A 20,846-nucleotide genomic window follows, 5' to 3' on the forward strand; every position below is an offset into this window, starting at 1 on the left:
AATAATAAACCCTGCAGCATAGACAGACACCCAAAATGAAAATGGTCTACACAATCAAGCAAACAACTCCACACCATCACCCCCATCAATGCACAGCTTAAAAGAAAAAGTGAAACAAACGCGTGACAGGATCATGGACTACAACCTGCTTAACCCAGCCGTTACCGAGAACGAGCTCTGTGGAGTCCATACCTACTGATTCTGCAACCAGTCTTTGAAAAACAGCACAACCTATGTAGAAACCACATCCTATGAAGGGGCGAGAGGGGCAGTATTACACTAAAATTCACAATTTCCTTATCCTGAATTAACACTGAAGAACTACAGATTGACAGCTGTGACTATCTTGTGGTGAAACGTAGTCACCATGGCGCCTCCTTCCACTCAGATCATGTGGATGGAACAAATCACAGTGTATTTTTGTAATTAGATGTTCCAGCACCGAAAGTGACTAGTCGCGCTAGCCACCATGTATCATTTGCAACTTTATAACCACTCCGTCTATCAGATCTTCGTAGAAGACATTACAATATTCAACTTTCATTCAGAATTTGGGTTACTCCTTTTTTAAGTCCTTTGTCTCGAGTTAAAAGATTTGTTAAGCGTGGGTGCTACATTGACTCCACAGAAAACTCAGAACTATCTTCTCAATAATTGATTATCCCATTGCAGGCCTAATATTGATAATTTTGCCTCGATTCTTTTTCTTATGTTTTTTTCTTGTTGTTTGTATATAATAAAACATGAAAACCTTTTATTTATCCTCATCTGCCAAATGCTCCGAATCACACCATACTGTTACGCTGCCGGACCCTCGGGTGGTCGGCTGATGAGCTGTGCATTGCTCTGTTTTTGCTATTTCATATGATTGACCGGCCTTGGTGGTTGTAGGTCTGTATCTCTATTCTTTTTCCAAAATAAAGGTTTTTAAAAAAATAAAAAAATTTGATTATCCGCTTTTATCAAACAAGCTCAGCTAATGGTCTGATTCACAGAGCTTCCAAACACTCCCTCCACCAGCACTTGCCGCTGACACCATTTATCTGCGTGCTATTGCCAACTGTAAATTGTATGCAGTGTTGGAAACAGGATTCTGGCAGCTCAGGCAATCCAACAGTTTTGAAGAGCCCATTGTAATTAGATTGACTAACTTGTCTCAGTTTCTTTAAAGTGTTTGCTCTTCTTTTAACGAGGTCAGTAGCATTTCTGGAATTCTGGAAGCTGAAAACAGACTGTGTGGGTTCAATAATGACAAATTTCTTATGATCACAAAACTCAAGGGTCATTTTGAACATTTAATTAGCAGAAAACTGATCCAGTTCCTAAAGTCTTGTCAAAAGGATAACATTTGGGTCTCAATTTTGGAACTGTGCTCCCGTGCTTCGATTGTCATCTACCACCTCCATTTCACATCCACTTAATCATTTTTTAACTGGCATCAAAGAAGAATGAATCCCTTGACTACAATTACCGAGACAAAATTATTATTCAGCGAATCAGTATGTTATTTCCATATGCAATAAAGTGTGCTATATTCACTTGTACACCAACCACTTGCTCATTTCAATTTGTATACAATACTGTGAAAGGTATACAGTACCGCTTTAAGTCTTTTAACTGCCTCCTCACAGATATGCATCCCTCTGGATTCATCGACTTCCACATGTCCAAGGTACTGTAAGAAGAAAGGAACACGTTTTTACAAAAGCACCATTCTAAACATCCGTCCCGCAACAACCCAAAACTGCACTATTTCATTATTTTCCTTCTTTCCAATTTATCCACACCGGGCAAGAATTTTAGTGAAGAAGAGCACCATCCAGTCCCTCTGTGGCTGGTGTCATAAGCACAGAGGCTGAGAAAATCAACAGAAATACTCAATGTAATATTTGTGCTACATAAGGTCCACCGTTAGGCACAGATATCAAAGGCCATAAGACAGAAATCTCCCCAGGTATGTAATGGGAGTCTGCGTGCATTTCGTGCCCAGCGGCACCTTGTTATTACAGAAGCAGCCACAGAGGCTTGTGTGTCCAATTCTGTAATATGTATAGCACAGATGTACACTTGCACCTGTGCGATCATAGCGGTGAGCAAATTAGGCATTGGGGACATTTGTTTCCTATATTTGCATCAGAGCATGGCCCCATGCAAATGAGGAAACGCCTTTGCCCGGGTGCTGAATCAGAAACGTGGGCACAAGCACAAACAGGTCAACCCGCACCATCCTCAAAACAAGCTGCATCGTTTACGTCGATGCACCCAGGATCTGGAACAACATCCACATATCTATCAAGACCGCTTTAACACTGCTCCAATTTAGGAAAGATTTGAAGACTCCCCTCTTTAAGGAACACTACTTCACAATGCATTAACTGTTTATAACTCAGCGTCCTCTACTACCCGCCAACTTTAAGCTTCCCTGTGACCATCTACAGAGCTCTGATGCCTTTTAGCTAGGTTGGTGCTATTGAAATACCATATACATACATACATACATTTTGGTGCGCACTCACAGTGCACCACGCATGAAGAAGCGTAAAGTCAACGTCTCCCTGAGGGCATCCTTTGGAGAGAGGTTAAGGGGGTACCAGAAAACTCCCATTAAGGGGGTACCAGAAAACTCCCATGCATCCCCCCAGGTTGTTAGCCAACCACTGCAGCTGCCCGCAGAGGAATCCCTGCCCACTGCTGCCCATCATTTAAGGACAGACTTACTTCCAAACTGCGAGTCAGTCTTTTAATGCTGTGCGCTCTTGAATGCACAGCTCATGCTTGCACAGAGGACAGGGCATTTTGTACGTAATACAGTGCAATGTGCCTGTATGCATCGGATACACTCTGCCTACGAATAGGGGCAGTGCACCATTTTAATGTCCCCGGATATCTAAATATATCTACATCTATGTACATGTCTTGGTCACAAACTAAACACCCCTCACAGGGATGCTCGGGCAGTAGCGGCCCGTCCCCTGCCAAAGAGGCGTGGCCGGCCGGGCCGAGGAGGGGAGGGGAGAGGGAGGTGGGGGTCAGGGGATAAAACATTTTTATTTGAAGAATAAAACCACCACGCCGCCGCCGCTGTTTCCCGTCCTGGTTCTGGGCACATGCTCCCAGAATGAACTGGGGCCAATCCTGACGCTGCAGGAAAGCAGCAACAGGATTGGCCTGAGCGCCTGCAACTTGCACTTCCAGGCAGACTGGGCTAATGTGCCTGCTCCCGTCAGCTCAACAACGCAGCCGGGACTGGAGAGAACTTTACTCCGCATGAGGCGTTTGGCTGGCCTGAGACAGGCTGCCAAACACCTCATGCACATTGAATGGGAGTGCCCCACTAACCCATCAGCAGTCATCCCCTAGACCGGCCCCCAAGATTCGTCAGAGTCCTGGGGGCGGGGCAAATGCATTCAAATAAAACTACAATAAAACTGGTTTAAAACATGTTTTATTATCGTTTTATTTGCTGGGGGGCAGGGGGGTTGGCGCTCCTCCGTTCCAATGGAGTGGCTGCCACGGTGTTTAGGCAGCTGCTTGGCAAAGCCTCAGCATGCAGGGCCTCTCAATGTTAGCAAAAGTGTCTCCTCTGTCTAACCTCCGGAAATGCTAATTTATTTATAATAAAAAGCATCTTTGCGATGTATATACAAATTAGCATTATTATGGGTTTACAGATTGCCCTTTCGCAGTGTGGATGAAGACTGAATGACTTAGTACAGTATGCAAGGCCTTGTACTCTGTGTTTGAGGCATCATGATAATGCGCAAAGCGAAATGTGTAAGCAAAGCAGTTTCATAAAAAAAAAATCCAACATTTTGTACATGGGCCTAACACAGGTACATAACATTATACGTCAAGGGCGGCTACTCCATTTGATCGGAGGAGCGTCGCCGCACAAGCCTCAGAGCTGAAAAATAAAATGGTAATAACGTTTATTTATTACCATTTTATTTTTTAGCACCCTGTCCCGAACTAAGTGTCAGGGCAGAGGCAGGGCCAGCGCTGCCGAGTGGTACCAGCAAGGAGCTGTGCGCTTTAAAATGTACATGTCTGTTTGCCCGGTGGTCTTGCGACGGCCAGCCAGACATGCATATTTTAAAGTTCTCCAAGTCTTAGACAGCTGGGTTAGAGAAAGCGAAGGCCTTCAGTGCACTTAGGAGCGCTGGCAGAGCCTGCTCTATCCAACCCTGGGCCTGCTTACATGCTGTTAAATCAGCGCCAGGATTGGGTAGTGCAGTTTCCGAACATCTGGAGGCTTCGTGGAAGACACCCGAGAAAGGAGGACGTCATGCTGTGGAGGTAAGTGAATTTAATTTTTTGTGCCCTCACCACCCTCGGTACAAGCCATCCGCCACTGATGACACATAGATCTGCCCGGATATAACTAACACACCCACCCCCACACACATACACCCACTTCCATAGGAAAAGCATTTATGGTTTGCTTATAACTTTAGCGCTGCTTGACAAATCTTAAAAAAACTTTTTTTTAAAGTTTCATCCACCTCAGCTCCTTCCTGGAAGGATTTGGGGTGATTCGCCAAGTGGGAGTCGAGAAAAAGGGGGATCCAAACAAAACGCGTAAATCCAAATAATTTTTCCATAGAAAACGTATACACAGCTACAGCCCAAACGGCTGAATAATATTGCACAAAATTTGGCAGAAAGTTAGATCTTGGTCTAGAAAGCATGTTTTCGTGATATTGTGGAAATCCTTTCAGTAGTTTTCATGAAATTAAGACTCAAAAGGTCTTTGCATATTTCATGCCGCGGAGGATCTGCAGTGCAGACAGATCAAGATGACATCTAACCGGCAACCACCACATCAACAACGATGTGAGGGCAGTCACTTCAAGACTCAGTCCCTTTTCCCAGAAAAAAACTTTTAAAAAAAGATAAGAGGGCAGGGTAGATATAACCCGCCCTCCCTCCCCCCTGCCCCCACCCCTCCGGCCTGGTTGGGGATGTCATAGAGGGCTGATATTTCAGGATTCCAAATTTAAATTTGAGAACATGTTATCTAGTTCTGATGAGCAAGGAATTTCATTCCTGAAGGACATCATATCTCTGCCCCAAAAATGATGGAGATGGAAACTCCTGCCAAAAGAACAATGTACTAACCTTCGGTAATGCTCTTTCAGGTGGATACTCTTCTCTAAACCGATTCCTCACTTATAGACTATTTCCAGGCGCCAGACTGTATCCAGAAGATGTTTCAACGCAGCACTTGAACGCCAGTAGGTGGTGTCAAGCAGTTTCTCGTCTACTCCACTTCAGCCTGAAAGAGACTGCTGAAGCCGCATATAGGCACAACCCAAGCACAAGGAGCTCCATTTCCTTCAACACATGTGTGCCTTCGGACACAGAGGCAAAAAAAATGTTCCTCATACCAGTGTTCATATCTCAAATTTAGAACATTCTGGATGGAAAAGTGTCCATTCCACCTAAGGGGGAAGGATGGAAGTTAATGAAGAATCTGCGGATAGAGTATCCACCAGAAAGAGCATCACTAAAGTTAAGTAATTTGTTTTTCTGATGGATACTTCTAACGGCAGATTCCTCACCTTTAGAACAGAAAGCCAAACGGTACCTTTGAGTACCACACCAAACTACAAACTTGTCCCATCGTAAGCTGTAAACAGACTTTGTAGAAGGATGCCTGGCCACCACAATGACATCATGTGGTAGACTGAATGCAGTCAACTTCAGTCACTCAATCTCCATGCATGGAGTGCAGATTGCACAAGCCAGGGTATGGGACCCTGCCCTGTTGCTGTGGCAGAAGATCCTCTGGAAGCAGTACTCTAATTAAAGGATGCTCATGGCCAGAGGTTTGTGCACCACACTCTCCCGGCCCAATCCGAGGTCACTAGGAGGTTGGACCAGGTCATTTCTGGCCTTCTTCAGAACTTGGACCAGAAGAGGTAGTGGTGGGAAAGCATACAGGAGTCCTATGTATCCTCTAGACAGAGAGCCTTCTTGGGAAATCCAACATGCAAAAGTGTCAACACTATGCTTTCTCTGCAGAGGTGAAGAGCTCGAGCAAGGGATCTCCCCATTGCTGGAAGACGTCATGTGTCACCTACGGATGTGTCTGTCATTTGTGATCTTCTAGGTGTCTCTGACTGAGTTTATCTGCCCTGATATTTAAAAATCCCTCCTGGTGGTGTACAACCAGATAGATGCCCTGATGTTTTAGCCAGCCCAGTCAGGAAGGCTTTAAACAGCAAGCAAATGGTCCTCAATTCCAGCAAAATTACATGAAGGAGAGTATCTACAGGAGACAAGAGTCCTCCGATAGCCACCTCTCCATATGATCGCACCAAGCTAGCAGTGAGACGTCTGTCACCTCTGTCTGTCCTGGGTGAGGTAGAGAGAGGAGTCTGCCACTGGTTCAACTACGATCATGCAGCCACCATACATACTTTTTGCAGTCTCCACCAAAACATGAATCGGATCGGATTGGATTCCTTGGTGCTGGGCCCACTGACATTTCAGAACCCATTGCAGAGCCTTTATTTGCCATCTGGCATGGTTGACGAACAGTATGCAGGAACCCAGTGGGCCAAGAAGCCTCAAAGCCATTCTCACTGAGGCTCACAACAGAGACTGAAATATTGGCATCATAGCCAAAATGCCCTGGACACCGTGATCCTGAACCACATCCAGGATGGCTGAGATGAATGGGAGCCTCTGCGAAGGAGTTGGTGTGACTTCAGCAAAGTGATTGTAAACCCTCCTCCAAAATCTGGAGGAGGTACAGACCTGATTGGGCGAGCCACAGCGGTAGGGGAAGACTGGTACTCCCAATCTCTGAAGCTACACTGCAAAAACTGCCATCACCTTTGTGAACACCAGAGGGGCACTGGTGAGGCTAACTGAAAATGCTTGTGGCGCACCGAGAACTGCACATAGAGCCTGTGGGCCTGCAGGACAGGGGCATGGAAATAGGAGTCCAGCAGGTCCAACACCACCATCCATGCTCTTGGATCCAGGGCAGATAGAACCAGGGCTAGCTTGAGCATCTTGAATGTGTCCTTCCATAGGAAGAAATTGAGGCATAGCCTAGTTCGGCTATAAACAGGACTCACCTGTCGGAAGTTATGGCTTGCTGCCCGTGGAGAAAAGGACTGATCCTGCCTCCCACGGGGTGGTTGTTTTCTGCTAAGAGCAAACTAAAGCAGCTTCTAGGCTGCTGACAGATGGGTTGAGCTGGTTTAGAGAGACTGATGGGGTACTCAGTGGCACTACTCTTTTTGAGCACTCAGGGCAGAGTGAGCTTTCTCGTCAAAGAGGTGAGACCAGTCAAAAGGCATATCCATGAGCAACACCTAAACATCACCCTAGAGGCCTGTGGATCTCATCCACATGTAACGCTAGAGCACCACGCAAATACCAACTGCTCTGCCCAAACCAGGTGGTCGTGTCCAGGCATAACCACATAACACACTTGGCTGCATCCATGCCTTCTTGAATGGTCTCTACTAAATTGGTGCAAAATTCTTCAGGGACTGCTGGGAAGTTCGCAGCACCTGAGTCCTGTAACTTCCCAAAAAACTGCTGGTGTTGATTTATCAAAGGGTGAGGCTAGCGGAAGAAAACATCCTCTTCCCAAATGTCTCGAAACTTTTTGAATCTATCTGGGGCAGAAGGGGAGATAGTAGGAAAACAATTTGGGTAAAACCTGCCAGTGGAGGCCTGTACTACAAGGCTCTCAGGAGTAGGGTGCTGCGTTAGAACAGCAAGGTCTGCCAGAGCAAGTCAGTGACGCCATGCTACCTGACTGTTTACAGGTGGGTAGCAGCATGGTTTAGCAGAAGTGCCCATGAGGGTGACAGTCAGGGTCCCGTGGAACAACAGTAAGGGTTCAGATGAGGTCTGTCTGGCTTGTAACACTTCTGTGATATTGTTTTTTACCTCAACAGAAGGCAACTGCACATCTAATACTTTAGCTACCCATCCTATCAGCATGGCGAATGAAGGGGACTCTTCTGTAGGACAGGAGCAGGGGAGCCTATCCCATGTCAGGGGAAGAGTCCAGCCCACCGGCCTCTTGTAGGTCCAGATAAAAAGTATCATCTTCGTATTGTGGGGGGAGGGAGGGAGACTCCTCCCCACCATCACCATTGTCACCAAAATCTAGTTGGCCTTGGTCAGAGTCTGATCCGAAAAGCTGTTGGGGCATTGGTGGGTGGCACCTAGGAGTGTATTGAGGCTAGGTACATTGAAACTGTGTCAGAAGGTAGCTTCTGCCGGGGTGGAGACTGTTGGAATTGGACGATCAACAGAATAGACTTCCTCCTCCAGCAGCGCCAGTGGCAGCGCTGATGCAGCAGGAACAGCATAGATAGCAGTGTCTGCGATGGTGTTTGCGCTATAGTCAGAGCTGAACCAGAAGCGGGTTCAGAAGGCACAGATAGCGCTGATGGCTGATCTGCAGCAGTAACCAGACGGGAGACCTCCATGGATTATTGGGGCCTGAAGGCATGACAGAGGGAACTGGCAGGGTGCCAAAAATGTGAAGCATGGCCTCCATAAATGCCTCAATCAGTAGTGATGCCACAGATGGACCCGGGTATTCGGGGTGCATTGGAATCAACCTGTCAAGGGACCAGCCCAGAAAGTGGGAACAGGTCCTGCTCCTTGACTTTGAACTTTGAGCAGGCCTTATGTGACTTCATGCAGTGCTAGGCGATGTACAGCTTAGCTTCTCATTAAAGGATCGCCTTCAGGTGCACCAGGGCACACTTCTCACATGTAATGGACCAAACACCAGAAAGAGACTTTGTTGTGATCTTTCACACACGGTTATTTGAAACAGTCCTTACAAGGCTTTGTAGTTTAGGAGGGGACATTTTCCCTTGTACCCTGGAAAGACATTTTGTAAGAGAACTGACTTGGGAAGTTAGGAGCTAGCGCCAGATCTGCGTACAAAGGAGCAGAAAGAAAGGAACAGACATTGCCATGCTTGGGTGCTGCTTAAATGCAGCACTAGCCGCCACTTCTGAGTGGGGTGGAGTGGACGCAAAGCCGCACACCGCCTACTACCGGCACGTAAGAACTATGCAGCAAAATCTTCCATATCCGGTCTCGTACCTAGGGATATTCTAAATGTGAGGAATCTGTGGTTAGATGTATCAATCAGATGATGGAAGCTCCTCCCCTCAAGAACAATGAATCTCCTACCCTAAAATAGAACCTTCTACTGTAGTACATGGAATCCGATACCCAAAGAAGTAGGAAGCTCCTTGAACCAAGAAGATTGATCACTTCCACCAGCAACATACGTCATACCTAGAGAATACGAAAGTACCTCCCTAAAGAACATAGAATCTCATAATAAAGAACATAGTATCCCCCCTGAAAAATCAGGGATTAGAACATTAACTCTTTGCCAAAGATTAGGGATTCTCCTCATAAAAGAGCACGTAATCTTATCTCCTAAGAGCATCAAATTTCTTCACCAAAGAACATGGCGTTTCCTGCCCTAACATAGAATTTCTTTCACTAGGAAAATTAAATCTCTTCCAGCTCAGGGATCTAACCCATCACTCAATCTTTTTTTTTTTTAATACTTTTTTTGGATACGACTGAAAATAGTAAATTAAGAAACTGTGTCAGACATACAGTATAGTTCTCAAGAATATCTTGATAATAGAGCAATTAAGTGAATGTTCAGAGTAAAAAACACGGGAAATCAAACTGTGGAGTGGTTACCAAAAGCATAGTCCCTGCATCATCTATTTGAAAAACATTTAAAACTTCCCCTTAATGTCCCTCTGTGCTAAAATGCATGACCGATTTGTACATTCTAGTCGCATTAACCAACAATATACCATTGCCAATATCTAAGTGGGACAAAGAAGTAAACATGACTAAAAATTTACATGAGACATAAAAATAGCAGTAGCTCCCACGTGGCTGCAATCTTTCCCCATACTGTTCATGGCCGTCTAAGGTGCATGTAGACCGTCAGCTCCAGTAAGATACTTTGTGTGTAGCCATGCAGCTTTAGCATGGGCAAACAAAGACTTCCAGGCTACTGCAATACAGTGCCCAGTAAGCAGGAATTCCAGATCTGCAAATCTATGTTCGGTTTCAGTGCTTACGAAGTAGGGAACACACCAAGCAAACACTCTTCAGGCACACATCTAATCTCATTGCTTATCACTGATGACACATTGTCAGCGATCATTTCCCTGTTGATGGCATGCTCAACATCCGTCGGTCAGCCCAAGGTAAATGCTACTTAGTATTTTTAGGCTGAGGTGTACAGGGTCAAAGACCTACATAACAAGCCCACACTATACATCCCTACTTGCCACTATACATTCCCACTTCAGAGGGAGCCATCTTGCTGAACAAAAAGTCTATTTCACAACATAGAAAGCTGGTATTTGGTGTCAAATATATTTTTAAAATACTTTCTTACTTGATATAGTGAGCGCTAATGCATGCAGACTCTGGGACGCTTCTTGCAAATGTAATTACATAATTCCATGATGTCAAAAGGCACTAAAGCCCGATTAAAATGGTTATATTGTGCATTGTAGTTAAGACATCATAACAGAAGGTGACTAAACAAGGTTGAGAAACTCTGCCTGCAAGATGCCAACTCAGACCCACTTTCACCGGCCACTTCCTCTTGCTCTACCACCCAACAACGGAGATTTTACTGATGCTTCCACTGACCGTTTTGGATCCGTCTAATATAACTACATTTGGTGACCTAGAAATCTGGTTTGAAATACTAAATATACATCAACCAAATGCCATCTAATCAAGGCTAAATACAACTCACAACAGACCACCTCAGGATCCAGCCACGTAGCAGGTCATACATTGGATGTAATATTCTCCAACCCAGAACGAATAACAAAATGTGCCTGTTACGTGGACTGATCACCACATCATCTTCTCATACAATAGCCCGCTAAAAAGATCAACTAAATCACACCACTCTCTACAACCTAAATACAGTGGAACAAGCTAAACATGCAGAATTTTGAATCACAATCAACAATAAATACTCAACTGGAAACAACACACTCGGCAGAAAAACTCCAGGAACGGATGTTCTCTGTCTTTGACATATGAATCCCCAAAACAATTCTGAACATGCAAATAGTACAGGAAGGTCCCTTGGATTAATTTAGAGCTGGAAAGGATTACAGGACAAAACTTCAACACAATTGGCTCAAGTCCAAGAACACTGAAGGCAATACATGCCTACAAAGATCCAAAAGAATGCACAAATCATACATAAAGAAGGCCACAAAATCCACTACTCAAGCAGATCAACAATGCCAAATGAATGCTCAGCCAAGGAACTCCATAAAATTCTACCAGAAATTCGCAAACCTAGAACGATGTAAACTCTCCACCACACTTTCATAAAACCTCTGCAATAAACTACCAATGTATTATCTAAAATACAAAAAAAGGCAGACACACTGGATTCAACCAAGAGAAACAACTGCTCGCCTATTATACAGTCAAAAACAATCACAGCAGATACACTATCACCATCTATATCAGCATTCCAGGAATTTAAAACCTCCGAATTTGAAGTGCTACTAAAAACTAGCAGCCCAGCCAGCTGCTCCTCCACACATTTTTAAAAATATCCTTCAATCGAAATCAACATTTATCCCAGTCAAATATTTTATCAATAACTCTTTAAAAACAGGACTTTTCTAAAGATATGTATTTATTTTAAAGTTTTATAGAGCGTGAAACAGACCCGTGCGGGTATCAGAGCGCTTTACAGGTTTGAGGGTGGTATACGAAGTGTTAGAAAGGGAGGGAACAATTGGGTAAGATGGGGCATACATTATACATGAAAAAGCACGCCGTCTAAGGTCCCAGCTACAAGAAGGATAAAAAGTTAACAATAGGTAGAAACTTATAAAAGAAGGCTTGCAGTCTCAACACTTGGGAGGGATGCCCAGGAGTGCAGTATTAGGTATCCTCCGTAGAGCAGTGGATGATGTCAAGGTGGAGGGTGGAAACAAGTTGCTACGGTGATTGCGATGTAATCATAAGACGAGGTATTTGCCCATTAAGAAGGTTTTGGTTTCCCTTTTAAAGTGTGCCAAGGACAGAAGTCTTCTAATGGCGGATGGGAGGGAGTTCCAGATTCTTGGAGTGGCCCCAGAGAAGGCCAGATTGTAGGTTTTTTTCTTCCAGAAGCGGGCTGGTTGCAGCAATAGGTCTTTGGCAGATCGGGAGTGTCTGACTCCTCCTGATATCACGAGTTTATGGGCGAGAAAAGCAGGGGAATTGGAGTAGAGAGCTTTGTGAGTAATGCAGGCCAGTTTAAATTTGCTTCTGGCCTCTAGGGGAAGCCAGTTCAGAGTTTTGAGGTGAGGAGGAATGTGGTCAAATTTCTTCGAGCCAATTAGGATTCTAGCGGCGGTTTTGAGGCAGGCTTTCAGTGGGGACAGGGAGTTCTTGGGTAGCCCTGAGAGAGTGGAGCATCCATATTCTAGTCTGGAAATGACTATAGCCTAGATTGCAGTTTTGAGGTCGGAAACCTCAAGGAAGGGTTTTAGGTTTCTTAGGTAGCTCAGGTGGAACCTGGCCATCATGGCCATCGAGTTTATATGGCTGCGCATGTTCAGGCTGCTGTCAAGAGTTATTCCAAGGGATTTCACAGAGTTAACAATGGTGGGAGGGCAGTTTAGTGCTGTGATGCTCTTGATACATTCCTGGATGTCAGGGTTGGTTTTGAGTGGGGAGATTAGGACAGGCATGAGTCCACTTCTTAAGAAGAACAAATTGGAACCTCAAGACTCCATGAGTTACAGACCAATGTGCAATGCACTGTTCTTTAGCAAACTAATGGCGAGAAAAGCCAAAAGCACTTGCTAAATCTCAGAATTCATAGTAGAAAAAAAACTACTCAGTCTAGAAAATTGGATTCTGGCTCGGGAGAGGATCAAATCTGTCCTAATTGCAATTTGAAATTTCTTGTGTAGGACCTGGCCCTCTATACAGGGTCACCGCTAAACTTTTGCCTTCTCCACTCCTGTTTTGCTGGATTTGTTTTTGTTGGCCTTAGATCTCGGTGTAGTTTACCACTGCCAATTAAGTGCTAAAATACTTGTGCTCACTCTCTATTACATAGTGGAATTGGCTTACACCTAATTGACTTATAAGTCCCTAGTAAAGTGATGTACCATATACCTAGGGCTGGTAAATTAAATACTACTAGTGGGCCTGCAGAACTTAAGGTGCCATCCAATTAAGTGGCACCTTAAAACCTGTCTCAAGCCTCCCATTACAGCCTGTGAGCAGTTTTAACTACCAGTTCGACTCAGCAAAATAAACTACATTCTTAGGTCAAGCCTGGGCAGCGCATGCGCTGCTCTGCTAAGCATGTTGCATTCAGGTATGGACTCGAAGCTCCCCCCACTCTCCACCTATATTTTTCATTGGCTTGTGTTATTGTCCTTTGTAAATTTGTTGTTAATAGGTTTGCTAGTCCCTCCTTAGTACAACCTTATTTACATTTGGAACTTCCCATGAGGGATGGCCCTTTCACTTGTGTAGTTGTGTAGTTACACGTATGTTTTCTTTACAGTGTATCAGCACTATTTTCTTTAATGATTTTCTTCTACATCCGAACACAGACGTGTGCTGCGCTGCTTACCAGAATCTTGCAATATTGAAAAAATTAACTTTTGCGAACCACCACGGAAAAAAGAAAGTTGTGGCTTGCTCGAGTCTTTTTTAAAAAAAATATTGCAAGCTTTAGTAAGCTTCGGCTCACCGCGATGAAATAAAGGAAGTCTATTTTTTCAAAATTGCTCACTGCAGCTGACTCCTCCTCCTCTGCGTTCGCTCTCTCTCTTCCGCTGTAACAGGAAGCAATGCAATAGGTCTCACATTTGCAAGAGTTTAACCTATTGGCATTGTAAATGGGAATGCTATATATTCATCTGTTTTGAAAATAAACACATGAATAAAATGCATTGGCATTTACAATGCCAAAACCTTTAACTCTCTCAAATGCCAGACCTATTGCATTGCAAACGCTTGTTAATACATATTTCACTCTTAAGAGTAGGCCCTAAGCAGACCATAGGGCAGGGTGCATTGTACAGACGCTCCAGCATATTGTGATTTTTCGATTCATGGAATTGTTGCAATAGTTGCCTAGTTGTGCAATGCCTGCATAATTAACTTGTCGCAAAAAACTAAATCGGACAGCATTTTCTTCCAGTCGCGTTTGTATTATTGTACCCTTGTTCCCATAGTGTGAAAAACGGCGCCTTGTCAGAGACTCTGACAAATTGCACATCATTAAGTTCCTCTGCTCTCTTCAGTGAAGCCCTTGCGCAGGCATGAGAGCACAGTTTCTCCTTCACTCGCAGCATTTTGCTAATGCCTGCTCTGGGAGTTAGAGGAAGGGGTGTAGGGAAAGGGCAGTTATAAACATCAGAGGTGCACTCAGCAGTTAGAGGCAAGACTTTTCCTTGGCTTCTCTACTACGGTAATTGCCTCGATAAGAGCATGGATGCCTGCTGTGACTCTTTCTTATCTGTTCACTTGTAACAGAGTGGCAGGCTTTGTTAGCCCATCGGGATAGTACGGTGGGGACCAGATAAAACTTAGGATTTGTGCATATATCCTCTGACAAGCACTCAGGTAAGAATTGTCTATAATTGAAATCCTATCTCAGTGTTCATATCTAATATCATATTCATATTTAAAAATAAAGAAGTCTGGATCACTTTCTGTTATCAGCAAAAAGTGGGAGAAATTGTTGGAGGGGCACGTAAACTGGATTTATATCAGCCTTTACTTGTGAAGCAAAGCTAATGGTAAATTAAGGCTATATGTTGGAAATGTGCATGTTTGTAACAGTACTTAAAGAAATCAATACCTATCCAATGGCTGAGTTAGCGAGCATTGGCAAAGCCGATAGGTCTCACCTATGAGGCAAGAAGTATTTGGTTTGCTAATGTGTTTTTTTTTTGCCTGCATGTAGCTGTGATGCACCCTAGTTGCAAGTTTGTTTCATTAATGGCAGGAGGGGGGGGGGGTCTAGACAGGGAGCGGCATGTGTGGGTGAAACACGGACAAAAGAGGGTGTAAGGAAATAAACTACTATGACGTGACTACTCATGTCAGAGTCTTTATTTTTGGTTGTGGCGGGTAGAGGATATTGAAGAAAAGAGGGCAGACAGGTGAGAGGGGCAACACTGACAACACAGAGAGAGATGGTAGGAGGGTCATCAGGGACAAAGAGGACCAGTGAGAGCAAGCAACAAGTACAACAGAAGGTGGAAGGGCAGATGGGGCCGCAAGCAACACTGACAAAGAAAGGAGAGAGGGGGTTGGCGGGGCAAGCAAAAACGCTAAGTGGATTCTCAGGGTTTCTGGGGGATAGGACAACTAGATATGGGTCAACAAAGCGCCGCAAAAATGCTGTAAAAAGCATTTTGTGCTGCAAAAATTCCACTTATGGTGCCGCAAAATGTTCCACTCCATCCCACAATATACTGGGGTGGTGGGTGGGGGGTGGATGTGGGTCGGACTTTATTTAAAATGTTGGTCATGTAAGTTTTGCATGTCCTGGTTGTGAAAAACTCGTATGTTTTTCACTACTGTTTCTCTCCTACAGGATTACATTGGGTTATCTCATTACATTTAGTGATACTCTTTGGTTGGAAGCAGGTAGAAAGGTCATGTTCGGGGTCTAGGGAATTGTAATTTCAAATTCTCTTTATTGGTATAGTCAGATTTTAGGACATCATTTTGAAAATGGCACTTTAGGAAATTTGCCCTTTCCCCGGCCTAACCATTCGATGCCTGCAGCCTATTTCCCGGGTGACATGACTAGGTATAGATGGCAGCTGGCCTTTGTGTACTCCTCCCAGACAGCCACACAATATGGTGTTGGAAGGATGTGCCATCCAAGGCAGGGTGGGGGACAAAGCTATGCAAAGCCCACTTGTGCTTCAAAAGACACTGCTTCAGCTCATACACAAAAAAACTTCACACTAGCATATTTTGCATGCAGACAAAAGTAGGACCAGGGCCGGGAGGAAGTAAATCCCAGACACCTCTGTAGGAGGGAAAACTTTAGAAGTTTCTCCCACTTCAAAGGGGGCACCAGGTATAAAAATTGAACCCTCAGACCCACTCTTCAGCTCACTTCTGGACCTGCGGAAGGGCTCTCAGAAGATGGCTCTTCTGCCTGTGGCCTCCTGTGTTCTTCAGAGGACCGCCCTGCTGCACCAAGAGGACTGACCTGCTGCCTGAAGCCTGCTCTGTGCCCTCAGAGGACTGCCCTGCTGTTGAGTCCTGCTTTCCTGCATGAACCCAAGACTTCTAAGTTGACACCAAGGGCCAGCTGGCTGGCCTCCTGATCAGGGACAGAAAAGGCTCCAACCACCTTCAACCTGCACCTGGTCACAGCTTGAGTTAGTACTGATCCTCCAAGTCGTGCCCCTCCAGTTCTGGAAGCTTGGAAGTGGTGCTAAAGGTGCCCAAACAGCCCAAATCTAAAACATAGGACTTTTTTTGCCAAAAAGTGCTCCGAGAACCAGGGACCTACCTGCTCGTCAATCCACCAAAGGTGCATTGCCAGTCAGACTAACTTCGCTGCAGCTCCCGCTACGTTCTTCTTCGCAGCAGTAAATCTGGTTCAGCGGCTCCTTGCAGAAGGGTTATTCGGTTTCGTGGAGCTCATGTTAGCAACAGCCTGCACCTACGTCTCATTGGAGATTTTTAACCTCCCAAAGAAATTACGTCGGAACGTAGAAATCTGCACCACGACTTCGTCTGGCAGTCCCTGATGACTACACCTCCTCCTCAGACACCGCCAGCTGCCTATTCTGTTGAACTTTACCTTCTCAGGCACTTTTCTTCCAAAATTTCGAAGGTAAGTTGAAAACCAGGCCCAATCCCCTTTGTGTAACCAAACCACTCTCTATCGGGGTTTGCTACAACTTTCAACTTTGCCCCGTCTCGTGTGACTAGAAGTCCGTTATTTTTCAGTTTAAACTTTGAAAATTCATAATTCATGTTCTACTGATTTGAGTTTTGTAATTGTGGATTCAGGTAATCTGTTAACATTTACTTTATTTTTCTAGATTGGTGTTGGATTTTTCTTGTGTTTTCACTCTACTATTTAAGTGCTACTTGAACATTGCCTTTAAGTTCAACTTGATTGCTCTTGTGTCAACCTATCAAAGGGTTAAGCGCAAGTTAATTTAGTGACTTTTGTGATTCACCCGGACAAGGATTGAGGCTACTGCTAGAAAAGGGCTTGAAAGGGCTCAACCGCCTTACTCCCCAACCAAAAACCCAATTTCTCACAACCTCAAAAAATATGCTCAACAACAATGGTGTAGCTGCATTAGTATTCCTGGACCTTTCAGCATTTTTTGACACAGTATACCAGGACACATTACTTCTTGGACTGAAAGAAGTAAGAATAGATGGCATCACTAAACTGGATTTGCTCTTACCTAACAAATTAAATCACCTTTCGCTTTAAATACTTACTGCATAAAAACAGGAGCTACTATCGCACCTCTACATTTTAACATATACATTAAACCACTATTAAATCTGATAACAACTTCAAACTCATCTGCTACAACTATGCAGATGAGACACGGATAGTTCTCAAACTGAAAAACCCGAATAATATAGGAATATCAAAACTTAACACCTGCCTCATTGCTGGAGATAAATGGATGATGTGGAATCACCATAAGCTTAATGCTTCAAAAACGGAAATACTGACCTGTATTGAATTAAGAAATGATAACTGTATATTTTTAAGGCCAGATGAACTGGGACGCCTGCCAAAAAATAGTGACAAAATGCGACACTTAAAACATTTGGATACATCTTTCCACAGCTTGGATTTCCTCAAAAGGTACAAGCAACAACATCAATCATCATCTCCAAACTGGACTATACCATAGCGCTCCACCCTCAATCTTCAGAAAGGTACCAACAATCCAAAACTAAGAAGCCACATTTCGCTGGTCCTGAAGGGTCTACAGTGGCTCCCAATAACAAAGAGATCCTTTTTTAAACTACTATGCATCACTGACAGAGCTGTAAATGGCAAAGGACTAAAATTAATCAAGCAAAGATCACAAATAAACTCCCAACAAAGGAACTTGCATTACAGACTGGCACTGTGCTTAGTGATTCCATGTCAGGATCTGAGGCGAGGATTATGCTTACAATTCTCTTTATTTGTATTACATTAGCCTTTTTTTTTTTAAAACACATTTTAAACCTTAGAAAAAGCACAAAAACTAAGAACCAGTCCCAAGAGTCTCTGGGAGTGGTTTGAAAGCACCACCAATCACATAACAGTAGTAGATCATAACATTAGACAATCGGGCTCCTCCAGCGTCTGTCATATTCCTTTCTCCATGTTGAGCCTTCCTCTTCTTTTGCTGCTCGCACCCACAGATAAGTCATTCTCACTTTACTTCTCTCATTTTATGCAAGGTGCAAGCGTTATTTAAACAGTTTTTTTAAAAGTGTGTCAGGAGTGGGTGCAGCGCAAAGCGCTGGTATACCTCGGTATACCTCGGCCGCGGAATGCTTATGCACTCCTCTCCTGGCCCACTGACCAAGATCCTGAACATGGCGCAGGATGTAAAGTCTTCGGGTTCCATGATCTCCCTGGAGTCCCTTTCAGGATACGCGCAGAGGGTGGTTGCCAACTGCGCGCTGTCTACGGAACGCAGACACTTCTTGCAAAGTGGGTCCGAAGCTTGGGGACCTCGTCACTTCAGAGGCAGTTGCGGTGGCCCAAGGGAGAGCCTTATTGAGTAAATTTGTAAATACATTCACGTCAATGGACAAGGCCCAGACATATATAAAGCGGTTGTTTCCATCCTGGGTTTTCCCAGGGGTTAGCTGTAGTAGGGACTGCACGGCCGGCCGGGTTGCATCTCAAACCTCTACCAGAGGACAAGGCTGCAGGCGAGGCTACTACCAAGACTTAACATGCTTCGTAAACTTTCACCCCACCAGGGGACAGTTGTTCCGAGGCAGAGGCTTCAAAGGACAACCCAACGCAACCCAACCAATTCTCGAGTGTTCCCCTTTCTTCTATGGTCCAGGTAGGGGGCGGACTGGCGTCTTAACTCCATGCCTGGAGGGTTATCACAACAGATGCTTGGGTAATGCAAACAGTACAGGGTTTCCACATAGAGTTTTATGGCCCTGTCCGATCCAATTCTATTCACTGGAAGCTGCTCTGATAGACGGGGCGGTCCTCGCTTTGATGCTCAAAAGGATTATTCAGCCGACGACTATTCACCCCTATGGATTTGTCAGAAACTTCTTTGTAGTGGACAAGGCGGATGGGAGTCAACGTCCGTGATCAACCGAAGGGAGTTCAACGAATGGTTAGTGTACTGATATTTCAAAATGGAGGGCAACCACTTCCTGTGAGATGTGCTCCAGCTATCCGATTGGATGGGTTGCCTGACTCTCAAGGACCCCTACCTGTTGGTTCCTATTTTTCCACCTCACTGGAGGTTTCTTCAGTTCCTTTGGCATCGACAGGCGTTCGAGTTTAAGCCTTCCCTTTGGGCTCTCCTCCACCCCTTGGTGTTTACCAAGTACCTCAGACCAGTGGTGGAGCACCTTCGGGCACAGGGGATACGCCTAATTATCTATCTGGATGACATGCTCTTGATGGCCCAAAACCCCCATCAGCAGTCAGTCTAAATGCAGACCACAATAGATCTACTGGAAAGTTTAGGGTTCGTGATCAACGAGTCGAAGTCCCTTCTGGTTCCTCTCCAAAGGACGACCTTCTTAGGATTCACAATAGACTCCACTACTTCTTCTCTCAGCCTGCCATCCCGAAAGATCAAAAAATTTAGACACGAAAGACATCGAACCCTGGAAAAACCGCAGACTTTGCTATGACAGTTCGCGCGTCTGGTGGTGCTCCTATCCTCCTCGATTCAGGCCATCTTTACGAGTCCGGTGCTTTACCGGGCCCTGCAACAGCTCAAGGCATCACACCTTCACAGGGGTCTTAAGAATTCTCAGAGGGTCTCCGTCATGGACGAAATGTAGGTGGAAATTTCCAGGTGGCTTTCTCACATGGAAACATGGAATGGGAGAGTGATCTTTGGCTTGGCCCCAGACCTCTTATTAGAGTCAGACGCCAGCAGGTCCAGATGGGGCTCATGCTGTGGCGAGTTCTCTACAGGAGGTTCGTGGTCCCCTCAGGAGCAGACCTTGCACATCAACTGTTTGGAACTCCTGGCCAGCTCATTCGCGGTCCGATGTTGGACGAAGGACAGAGTCCAATTTTGCATTCCGCTCAAGATGGACATCAACCATCTGAGGGGGGGAGGGCACATGCTCCAAAGCTCTCTCAGACCTCACAGCCAGTTTTTGGCAATACTGCCTGGACCATCAAGTTTCGATGACGGCGGAGTACCTTCGGGGTCAGGTGAATCGTGGGGAAGCGTGGCTCAGTGGTTAGAGGCGGCAGACCCGGAAACTGAGATCGGCTGTGGACCAGGGTTCGATTCCCCGCCTCGGCGGGTCTCGGGCTCAAAAATTCCACGGACTCGACAATTCTCACTCCGGTGCCTACTCGACTCACGGGGTCACACTCTGCGACTCTGGGCAATAGCTTGCTTAATCTCCACTACGGCCCCTCGCGGCGGGATGCCTGGCTTTCACCTTGTGGATACCCTGCCGGGGTATCTCACAGGGGAATACCAGGACGGGTTCCCTAAGCAAGCGCCTTGATACCTTCGGGTGATATGTGCGCTATATAAGTCCAATACATTTACATTTACAATCAGGTGGCAGACCGGCACTCTCGCCATTTA

General features: G+C 45.2%; 1 protein-coding gene across 8 annotated transcripts in view; it reads right to left on the reverse strand.

Moving 5' to 3' along the window:
• The window catches only part of NUMB (NUMB endocytic adaptor protein), a 336,147-nt gene that overhangs the window by 105,673 nt on the left and 209,628 nt on the right, over window positions 1–20,846 (reverse strand). For all 8 annotated transcript variants that reach the window (XM_078659507.1, XM_078659504.1, XM_078659509.1 and 5 more), the window contains one exon: window positions 1,601–1,675. In XM_078659507.1, the coding sequence (XP_078515633.1) occupies window positions 1,601–1,675 (75 nt within the window). The remainder of the gene's footprint in view (window positions 1–1,600; window positions 1,676–20,846) is intronic.

The sequence above is a fragment of the Lissotriton helveticus genome, chromosome 9 (genome assembly GCF_964261635.1).
Source record: "Lissotriton helveticus chromosome 9, aLisHel1.1, whole genome shotgun sequence".
Classification (NCBI taxonomy): domain Eukaryota; kingdom Metazoa; phylum Chordata; class Amphibia; order Caudata; family Salamandridae; genus Lissotriton; species Lissotriton helveticus.